Source organism: Tribolium castaneum, chromosome 4 (genome assembly GCF_031307605.1).
Source record: "Tribolium castaneum strain GA2 chromosome 4, icTriCast1.1, whole genome shotgun sequence".
NCBI classification, from domain to species: Eukaryota; Metazoa; Arthropoda; class Insecta; order Coleoptera; family Tenebrionidae; genus Tribolium; species Tribolium castaneum.
In genome coordinates this window covers 11,132,225-11,144,149 of record NC_087397.1, presented here as the reverse complement: position 1 = coordinate 11,144,149, position 11,925 = coordinate 11,132,225, and the positions used below count along the sequence as shown (strand labels likewise).

The following is an 11,925-nucleotide window of genomic DNA, read 5'->3' as shown; positions in this document are numbered from 1 at the left end:
CAAAACCACGATGAACAATTATTTTTAAATTTAGCTACTATCAGACTTTAGCAGTTTATTGTTAAAAAAATCACAATTTGTAGATGTGCCAACACTGGGAATTATTTCTTAGAAAACCGTTTCAAATATAATTTATTTCTATTGTTGATCAAATTCTATTACAATTACGACTGTTAGACAACGTTGCCACATATCATTTATTTAAAATTCGTTATTTATCACTAACCTTAATAAAAAGATTTTTTTGTACAATTGCTATGCAAAATAAATATTTGCGCTTTCAGTTAGCAACGCAAAGTTGACATTTTCTCAAAAATGTCACTTTGTCGCTTTAAAGCGACGAAATGGGAAAAACGCTCGCTCTCTTATTTTTTATTAAAATCAAATGTCCAGTGATTTATGTAACTAGCTGTGGTAACTGTAGTAACAACAGACAATAAATAATTTTTTATTTTAATCAATTATTTCATGGTTTTGTCTCAACATTCTCTCAATCGACAATGCGCTCTTAATACACAAATAGCTATTTTTACTGTTTTTACTTTTATACATATATTAAACAATAATTCTCTACCACACACACCATTAAGTTGGTGCTCCGGTTTTTGAGCACCCAATATACACCAAATCTGGACATATTTATTTGTCGTTTGATCCATATTCATTTTCCAAACGTATTTAGGTACATTTTGTCTAGGTATTTATAAATAAATAAAATGCAGAAATAAAAGAATTACGAGTAAAACGCAGCAAAATATTTTTATAAAGTTTTGTTATTTATAAAAAAGAAGTGAATAAATGAATGCATTGTGTGGAGCGTTGCACAACTACAAGTACTCTTATTAGCCACGGAACTTGCCACAAACTGATTGGTTTGTTAGTTTATTAATAAAAAGTGTGGTGGGGCGAAGCCGGCAAGTTCGCACGTTGCTGAAATTCATGAAGCGCACGTGACATTCGCCATTCAGCTGAAAGGAAAGCAGCTGGAGTCCTGATAACACGTTGTGGAGGGGCACCAGAAGGCGGAGCCATATCTTAACAACTCCTGCCGAAGCGCAACAGTGTCCTCCAGAATTTCAGTTCCGACTACGTCGTTGGAGAGGGTGGACGCGTTCGCTCTCCGGTAGATCGTCGGGTAGTCGTGCCGTTACCAGTGATGATTTAACGAAAAACTGATTCAAGTGTCTTGCCATAATGTATTCAACAACAGTACTATTAGTGTTGATCGGTGTCGGAATTGTGAAATCGCGCTCTCTAACCAGCATCGAGACAATACCACGAGGATGCGACTGGCAGATGCAACCGGTGGAGAACGAAGCCAGAGAGGAGCCAGTGCTCTCCTGCAGGATACGGACTATTAACAGTGCCGGACCCTTGCTGGGCAACCTCAGCCAGACCCAGATCGACCGTGTTGCAGTTCTGAGACTCGAATGTAGCGATATGTTGTTTTTCGAAAGTTCGTTGGAGGCGGGCAGCAAGCACGGAAGTTTCCTCACCGGCTTGCGTTGGTTGAAGGAACTCAAGTTGGAATTTTGCAAAATGAGGAACATCCCGGCCGGTGTTTTGAAACCGCTGCGCCAATTACGAGCGTTCTCCCTCCGTTCGCACAATTCCGACTGGTCTTCGATGACTCTGGAATTGCACCCTGAGAGCTTTCTCGGCTTGAGCGAGTTGCGCAGCCTGGATTTGGGCGACAACAACATCTGGAGTACGCCGCCGGATTTGTTTTGTCCGCTCTTCAGTCTCACGCATTTAAATTTGACGATGAACAAACTGCAGAATTTGTCCGCGCTTGGCTTTTCCGACTGGGGAAATGGGCCCTTGGCGCCGGGGAGGGCCTGCGTCAGCGGACTGGAAATCCTCGATCTGTCGCACAACGACATCATTGCCCTTCCTGACAACGGATTATCCGGACTGCGATCGTTGGAAGAACTGCACTTGCAAGATAACGCCGTTTCGACGTTAGGTGATCGCGCGTTCGTCGGTTTGACAAGTTTGCACACGCTCAACTTATCCAGCAATTGTCTCGTCGCTCTTCCACCAGAGTTGTTTCAGTCGTCCAGAGACCTCAAACATCTCTATCTTCACAACAATTCGCTGAGCGTGTTAGCGCCGGGACTTCTTGAAGGGTTGGATCAGTTGACAGTGCTTGACTTGTCGCGGAACGAGCTGTCGAGCCATTGGGTCAATAGAGACACTTTCGCCGGTCTCGTGCGACTTGTTGTGCTCAATTTGGCCCACAATCAATTAACGCGCATCGATGCCAACTTGTTCCATGATTTGTACACCTTACAAATACTCAATCTTGAGAACAATCAGATCGAGTTTATCGCCGATGGGGCTTTTTCCGAACTGAAGAACCTACATGCTCTCACCCTAACCCATAATTTTATAACGAGAATAGAGGCCTACCATTTCTCCGGTATGTATGCCCTCAATCAACTACTGCTCGACTCAAATAAAATCGAATACATTCATCCACAAACCTTCGAGAACGTGACTAACTTACAAGACTTGGGTCTGAACGGGAATATGCTGGGGGGCGTCCCTGTCGGTATTGGGAAATTGAGATTCCTCAAAACACTAGATTTAGGCAAAAATCATATCGAAATTGTTAATAATTCGTCGTTTGAGGGACTGGATTCGTTGTACGGACTTAGACTTGTCGATAATCATATTGTAAACATCTCACGAGATGCTTTCTCCACTTTACCTTCATTACAAGTTTTGAACTTGGCATCGAATAAAATTAAATACGTCGAACAGAGTGCTTTTGCTAGTAATCCGACCTTGAAAGCCATTAGACTGGACGCCAACGAGTTATCCGATATAAGTGGCGTGTTCACCAATTTACAGAGCTTGGTTTGGTTGAACGTTTCATCGAATAAGCTGCTCTGGTTCGACTTCAGCCATTTGCCCTCGAGCTTAGAGTGGCTTGACATGCACGATAATAAAATAACCGAACTAGGAAATTATTATGACGTAAAAAACACGTTGAAAATTAAAATGCTAGATGCTAGCTTTAATTTATTGACCGATGTGCATGATAATTGCATTCCGGACAGCGTCGAGACCCTCTTCCTCAACAACAACAAAATTACAAACGTCCATCCGAACACCTTCGTCAAAAAAATCCACCTCCAAAAAGTGGTGTTGTACGGCAATGACATCAAATACTTCGATATAGCCGCTCTGAGTCTCAGTACGGTCTCCGACGATAAAGACTTGCCCCAGTTTTACATCGGAGGCAACCCTTTCTACTGCGACTGCAAAATGGAGTGGCTATTGAGGATAAACCACTTGAGCAATTTGCGCCAATACCCCCAAGTGCTGGATTTGGATACCGTAACGTGCGAACTGGCTCATGCTAGGGGGTCGCCACCCCAGCCACTGCTCAGTCTGAAACCGTCGCAATTTTTGTGCCCCTACAAGAGTCACTGCTTCGCTTTGTGTCACTGTTGCGAGTTTGACGCTTGCGATTGCGAAATGACGTGTCCAACAAACTGCACGTGCTTTCACGACCACACGTGGTCCAGCAATGTGGTCGATTGCAGCAATGCGGGCTACACAAACGTCCCCGAGAAGATACCGATGGACGCCACTGAAATATACCTGGACGGCAATAACTTGGGTGAGCTCGGCAGTCACGTATTCATCGGCAAGAAAAAACTGGAAGTCTTGTTTTTAAACAACAGCAACGTCAACGCCGTGCATAACAGGACATTCAACGGTGTCAAATCGCTCAAAGTCCTCCACATGGAAAACAACAATTTGGAAGAGCTGCGCGGCTTCGAGTTCGACCAACTGGAAAAGCTCAACGAATTGTATCTGGACCACAACAAGATCGCGTTCGTCAGCAATCAGACGTTCAAAAACATGCACGAGCTGGAGGTTTTGAAGCTGGACGAGAATAAAATCGTCGACTTTATCCCTCATTGGGAAAATGTGGCTCCGCGCGTGACTCTCGACGGCAACAAGTGGTCGTGCGACTGCAATTCGTTAGGTCGTCTTGAGATCTGGATCCGGGAGACCGGAGGCGACCCTTCCAAATTATTTTGTCTGGATCGGGACGACTCTGAAACGGTGGCCGATGTGATCACCCGCTGTGATAACAAAGACAATGCCATTGCCACGTCGGTCATTCAACGAGAAGTGCTCAAAAACAACCCGCTTTTGGGTGGCAGTTACGTGCCGCTTTTGGCCGCCACGCTCGTCGCTGTCATTGTTTTCTGTTTGTTGGCTGCTGTCGTTTTCGTATTCCGGCAAGACGTTCGCTTGTGGGCCCACTCGAAGTACGGCATTCGAATTTTTCAAGACGCCGCCACTGCGCACGATAATAAAGACGAACGTGATCGCCTCTACGACTGCTACATGGTATACAGCCACAAGGATGAAGAACTGGCCGCCAGGATAATTGCCCCAGAACTTGAACAACTCGGACACACCCTATGCCTTCACAACAGGTTAGTCTCATCCACAACAGCTATGAATTCTAATACAGCCAGTTTCGTACAATTCATTCATTCACATCACACAGCTGAATCACATTTTACTTGTTTCATCCTACAAGATCGTTCTTAATGTGAAAATTCCAATGACTAATTAATTGGTACCTCAGCGTTTGCCTGCAAGTATTATTCATTGTCGTTCTGTTTAACGCTGTTAACGTTCTCAGGAAAATTTAGTAAATTTTGTTCACATCGTACATCGTACATAGGTACTAATGTTTATTTTATTTTTGCATTCTTTTTGATTACAAAAATAACTTTTAAGAAATAATAAACTAATTTTCACGTAGGTATGTGTTACAATTTATTTAGCACAGTTTTAACACTGTTTTTCTTCTCTCAATCATTATTTTATTTGTTTGTAAACATTTTGGGAGCCAGAAGGGTGGGTAATTATAAAATGATTTAATTTTAAAATTTATTTCTCACAGAGGGGCTAAATTATCACAGAGAAAAAAATCCATTACACTTTCTAAAAAATAGAATACACATTATTCGAATTTTAATTAAAAATAAGACCACTAACAAAACATGGCACCTAGGTATTAATGCGTAATGTAGGCATAATTATATTAAAGAAATCATTCTTTTGTTAGTAATATCATAAATATTAATGCTAACAAAAAAAATTATTAACTTTATTAGAAAAAACGTACAGTGGCGGACACGGAATTTTTGACGCCTATACATATTGTTGACATATAACGTATGGAATACCCTTTTTGACAATGAAATGACAGAAGAGTCCAAAATTCCGTGTTCCCCATTGTACCTACTAGACAAATTTTAATACACAGTTTTCTTCGTGTACTATTGGTTGAAACACGTATCCTATTTTAGAACAAATTTGGCGATTTCTTGCTTCTTTTTGAGATGTTTTTGACTCGATAAATAAATAAAGCACTCAACAACTAAATCAATAAAGCACTCAGAATTGATTGAAATCCCGTATAAGTAAATAATAAACAAATAAGTAAATAGAGAATGATTATAGATTAAAATAATTATTTTATTTACTTTATTTTTTTATTTATGTACGAGGGAAGTTCAAAGTATTCTCGGTATCAGCATGAAGGAAAAGGAATACAATACCTTTAGGGATTTTTTTGTTTATTGTTTTTATTCCAACATAAATTGGGGGTTAGACACAAACTATAGGATAGGTGGTTATGAAGAATATCATAGGTTATTCATTTGTGGTAACATTTTATTTTTATACGCTATCTTCCAATACAAGATTTTTAACTTTTTTCGTATTCTTATTAGTAACTAGCATGGATCTCTTCAAAGTCTATTGTCTGTTTTTTTATTCGAATTTTAGATTTAAAAAAATTCGAATTTTTGCTATTCTGGTGCGTGAGTTCTGATGGTTCTCTTTGACTTTTGGCTACGTATTATTAAAGGCATGCTATTATTATTAAGACGTGGTATTATTTAATGCAATATATCAATTGTCAATATTGTTAAGCTCATCACCCCGATATAGAGAATACTTTGAACTTTTCTAGTACGTTTATGTGACATTTATTTTTTTTTTTTTGTTAAATCATTTTCAGCAGTTCATTTTGCGAAATGATTCAAAATTGGCCGAAACATTTTTTAATAATTTCTAAACTATAGGTCGGAATTAAATAGTAGGTAGCTATATCGCGAATTTTGCAATGAAATCGTTAAAATTTAAAGGCTTTTAATTGTTGTTTCTCTAGCAATAACCAATAAATTTTTTAGATTTGCGATTTTAACCAGTGTTAAATTTTAACAGCCCGTTAAAAATGTTTAGAATACGCGCTTATTTCTGCTTATTTCGACGAAAATTTTCAAAATAAATGAGTGTTTGGCTCAAATAATCTAAATAATTAGAAATTCAGCAAGTTTTTGACTTGTTTTTAATAAAATCCTTATTGACATAACAAACTGATTCGTTTTGTGGATATCAAAAATAGGTCTCCGCGCTTACATACAGATTGGAATTTTCAACTGGAATAAAATTCGCAACTTAAATATAGACGATTTATGTTTTTTCTTGCCCATCTTTTAGAGGATATGGTTTTTGATTATCTGCTATTAAAAATGCACAGCCACCTCTAACTTTTTTTTCAAATGTAACATTATGTCAAGTGATATTTTTGGTAAAAGGCCATTTCGTAAGCAATACAACATACTACTTGTTTTCTAAATATTTTCAAATTCTACGCGATCAAAAAATAAAAACCAATTTTTATAAGTTGAAATTCGACAAATCACATTCGAAATGTTGCAAAATGTAGAAACTTCATGCTACTTCTGTCGTTATGTTGTTTCCCAGGAAAAGAACGGTGTCCATTTTGAACATTTGTTACATTAAATACTTTTCAACTTATAAAATTGGTTTGAATTTTTTTATCACGTAGGCTTTGAAAATATTCAAAAAACAAATAGTGCGTTGTATTTCTTGCGAAGAGGCCGTTCTCACGAGTGTCACTTGATATACTGTTACATTTGAAACTTCTGACAACAGATAAACAAAAACCAAATGCACCAAATGGTGGGCAAGGAAAAATAAATATTGATCAGTTTCGGAAATTTTCATAAAAATCGCTTATATTTGAGTTATGAATTTTATCCAGTTAAAAATTCCACTCTGTATAGTAAGAACATCCAAAAGAAAATTTTTTACCATTCCACTTTAATTACCTATCTAATCACTGAAGTGTTTAAATTGCAAGTAAGAGAGAAATTTCATAACGATATTTGCAATCTCTGAACAATAATTATACTTGTTCTTTCATCATTATCACAAAGTTGGAAGAAAGTTTTATAAAAATATTAGGTACAACTAAATTACTCGAGAAAGACTAAATTAATGTTATTTTGACTTTTTTCTTAAACGCTGTCCATGGTTGTAAGCATTTTACGACGTCTTTCTAATTTATAATTAAATTCGTCGTTAAAAAACTCCAATTTTCAATTTTATTCAATCGCCCAAAATAATTTTTCTTTTTCTTGCAGAGACTTGGCGTTGCACGGCGGCGCCTCGTATCTCGCCGACGCCATGGTGGGTGCCTCGGACGCGTCCCGACGCGTCATCTTCCTGGTCTCTCCTGCCCTCATCTGCAACGAGTGGTCTCGTCCCGAGTTCCGCGCCGCGCTCCAGACGGCCCTTCGCACGGCCCACCGTCACAAACTAGTGTGTGTTTTGAGCGGTGACCCTCTGGAGCCCATGGACCCCGAGCTGCGGGCCTTGCTCCGGGCCTGCACAGTGACGAGATGGGGGGAGCGCCGCTTCTGGGAGAAGCTGCGTTATGCCATGCCCGATGTGGCCAACAGCAACCGGTCGCGCCGCGGCAAGAAACACCACCAACCGGAAATCCGGTGTAAGGTCAGTGCGAGATACACTGCGGCGCCGACGGCCCCCGACTCCTGGTACAAGTACTCGGCGATGCCGGGGGTGCACGCCGCGCTGACTCCAACCCCCACGCAGAGCACTTACGTCTCGGGGGAGTCGGCCCGGAGCACCGAGGACGAGGGGTCCAGTGCGAGCAGCCAGCATTATGGCTCCGAGCAGTTGAACCACAGCTACGTGTCCATCGACGGAAGGCCTCCGCCGCAGTACACGCAGTATCCGATATGTAGGCCAGAAATTGCCCACCATCTCTATTCGACCATTCCGGATACGCAACCACAATCTAGGACTTACTTTGTGTGAATGTAAGTTGACTTAAAAGGCTGTTTTTTAATTAATTAGGACGTATAAAGCAATTCGTAGGGATTTTTCATAATTACTCAAATGTCACTAGGCTCTAATTACGATGTAATGATAACTAAATTATTTGTTGTATATATTTTGTAAATATGCGAAAACGATATTTATTTATATTGTACGTGTAGTACTACTTACTGAACGCTTATTAGTCACTATTTTAAGTATTTGTAAATAAGTCTAGTTTATACTACTTATCCATATTTAAGTGAAGACTGTTACATATGTACATTATTCTTTGAAATATTAAAACATTTTTATAAAGAAAATCACGTTTTCTCTCTTACCTTCACATACGAGTACAATTCTCTAATCGGTGGCGACCAACTCTAAACGGTAAAATAATATCTACTTATCGTTCACGTCTAGGCACAGCAAAATCCAAAAAAAAAAGAAAGAGTGCTCAAATTAAGTGACAAAAGTAGTGTCTTAACAAAAGAAAATGCAAATTCATGGTTTTCTTTTTTTTTTTGTCAAATTAGTCATCGATTTATTAATAACATGAGATCGAAAATACACTGAATAAGAGCTGGCCGTGCTAATAGACGTTTATCCACATGTCAAAAATTGACAGATAAGGAGTTTTCAAAAACTGATTCCTTACTTAATCTAAATTACTCCGAAGTGGTAACAAAAAGTCTACATTGTAGAATGTTATTTTAACAAGTAAAAAAATGCGATGTGGAAATATTCAATTGGTGAATATGTCCAGCAGAATTTTGGAAGAAATTTCTCAAGGAATTTTTTAACGGTTATTTGCTAACATAGACATGGACATCTCTTTAGTCTTTTCTTCTGCCTTTTGCGAAACGATATTTTGAAAAGAAATGTGGCTAAAGTCACACATTCCTTTCAAGGCATGCTTAGATTTTATTTTTTTCAAAAAAACTTTAGCGCTATTCAAAACATTTTTTATCGTACGATTAAAAAACAAATATTTATGAGAAAAAACAAGAAGTCAATATATCAAGTACCAGGCGATTTTTTAAATTTTGATCTAGTTGTTCATGATAGTTACGCTAGCAATGAAACGTATTGCTTAAATCACTTCAGTATCGCTTTATCTGTCAATATGTCCAAAATGTTCACCGAAGAACATAGAAAAATTATGTTGGCATCTTATTTCTGTAATGGACATCGGTTTAACATAACTGTCATGGATAACTAGATCAAAATAGAAAATCGCAAGGAAAAAAAAATAATAAAGAATATATTTTTTTTTAATTCTGTTTACCTTTTGAGTTACTTATTAATTGTTTTAATGGGGCCTTACCTACTACTGCAATTTTTTTGATAAAAGATGCATTTGCAGTATGTCCGCTATGGCATACTGTGAATCACATCTTAGCTATAGTTTAACACTGCAGCTTTTTTTTGCTTGTAAAATCAAGTGACCGCTTGGAGTGTCCGCTTTGGCGTGTTAACTTGTTTAGGCATTATCGATATAATGTACCTACTGGGCCAAGCGGACACAATATTACATACACAAAAAACCTATGTGTCCGCTGCATTAGATGTGTCCGCTAAAGTGTCCGTTTTGTCGTTTTTGACCGCTGTGAGTGGATGCCTTGGCGTGGTGTATTAAAAAAACAGTGCCACGGCACGGAGAACACCGGTGACCGCTCGAATTTTTTGGCTCAAAAAAACACAAAATGCCCTAAATAATACTTAAACTTATATCCACCTTCGAAAAATAGTTATAGGTACAAATTGTACAAATGTAAAATGAGCTTTGGCAAGAGAAACGATGTTACAAAATTTGCATTGGCAGCAAATGTGCTAGATATGATTTCTAATACACAAAAATTGCCCTTAAACCAGTGTTTTTTTCTTAATTAAATTATTAAAATTAAAATTATTTAAATTTCCCACGACATGCGACGTCTCAGAACGACGAAAGTTTATTACTTTGAAAAATTATAAATTTTAAAACTATTTGACAATAAAAACTTTCAAAAACTAGAAAATTATCATAAAAACACTACAAAAAAACATTTTTTAGCATAAAAACACCAAATTAGCACATGAGCATTTAAAAAATTGGTTTATTTGAAACAGAAAAGCTTCATATGCCTATACCGACAAAAAAATGTACCTTTAAAAATTACATTTTTAAACGTCAAAGTCTCACGTTATGTTATGAAAAATAGTTTAATAATGACAAAGTAACGTTTTATGAAACGGTAAAACTGTTCATCTTTTGTCATTTTTCATTTTAAAGGTTTATTATTATTATTAACTTCTGAGATACAATAAAAATGCTTCAGCAGAATCACCCTATAAACACTTTGGAACTCTTGATCCCCTCATTCTCCCAATTTTACGAATCATCGGATAGTCCTTGAAACAAGTGAGTTTTTGGCTCAAGAATGACTTTGGAAATCACTCCAAATTACCAAAATTTTCCTAGTTTGACGAATTTTTAGCTTGTTTCGATCAAACCTCGCACAAAAATTATCTAAATGACTCGAAATGTGCTGAAATAACGAACTGCAAACGACTGAAGATTTGAAAATGTGAGAATTTGTAGAAAAGCTCTTAGCTAGGAAATAGTCGAGAATATGCAGGTACACAATGATGCAGTAATTGTTCCGGTGATTTTCTCTCGCAATTGGTATACAAAAGAGAGCTCAAATCCCATTGATAAAAATCAAAACGGTTTCACCTCACTTTAAGTCGTAAATGTATTAAGGTTTTACCACACAGGTAGAACTACCTGTTTCTAATATAGGCACCCTAAAAGCGAGAAATTCTCTCGTCGAGCGGAGAAAAAATGTTGGTTGTAGTAAATATTAGATAACCAGGACCGATAAAAATTTGTAATAATTTTTAGTAATAATAGTGAAACTAACGCGCCTATAAATATTGCTGTCAAATTTCATTAAACGGTGTTTATACGAAATGATGCAGATTTAAGTTTGGGTGGTCAAGCTTGTAGATAGAGTTAATCTCGTGATTAATTGAGTAGAGTTTGAAAGTTGTTTTTTATTATGGATTAGTGGGGACGTGGAAACGCATAAATAACAGTCTCCAATCTATAAATCAGCGATCTTTCAAGACGATGATTACGTATTTCTGTTTTTGAGTGAAAATAATTGCAATTTTTTGATGAAAATGGATACAATTTGCTCTTTTTTTACTACGTCTTGAAGTGGCCATAAAACTTTAAGGGCTGTTACAAGTTAATTCCGATTGCATCCTATCGGTCGCATTACACATTGACAGAACGGCCTGGAGTAACCTGCAATGAACATAAATAGATAATGCAAGTGAATAAGAGGATTTATGAGGGGCAATCCAGCGTAGCCAAGTAAATCTGCTTAGTTCTTTCGGACAGTGTGACGGACCGCTAGACATCTTCCAGTAAGTTGGAAAAAGAGGGACGTTGTAAGCGTGTAAAATTGGACATTTCTTCTATTGCCGCTCAGCTTCTGCAAACCAATTTTACTGTTTTCAATCGGATTCACTTCAGTAACACGCTAGGATGAGTTCTGCATTTTTGTTTCCTTTTTTCCGCCAAGGTTGATGTTCTTTTAATTTTTGTGACCGGAAGTGTTTCTAATCATTTTCGCCAAACCATCAACTCTGCGTTTTACAACTTGTTGATGTTATTTTATAAGTTTGAGCTTGTTCAGGAAATAGCAATTTTCTTAAAGTGTCCTCCAAGCTTTTACCTAC

General features: G+C 37.8%; 1 protein-coding gene across 1 annotated transcript; it reads left to right on the top strand.

Annotated features, from left to right (window-relative positions):
- The first annotated feature begins 984 nt into the window (after positions 1 to 984).
- LOC661030 (toll-7-like protein) lies at positions 985 to 8,492 on the top strand. The gene is made up of 2 exons (XM_967219.4): positions 985 to 4,463; positions 7,497 to 8,492. Exons 1-2 carry the CDS (start codon positions 1,195 to 1,197, stop codon positions 8,191 to 8,193), a joined length of 3,966 nt encoding a protein of 1,321 aa, XP_972312.2. The 5' UTR covers positions 985 to 1,194; the 3' UTR covers positions 8,194 to 8,492.
- Positions 8,493 to 11,925: the final 3,433 nt, after the last annotated feature.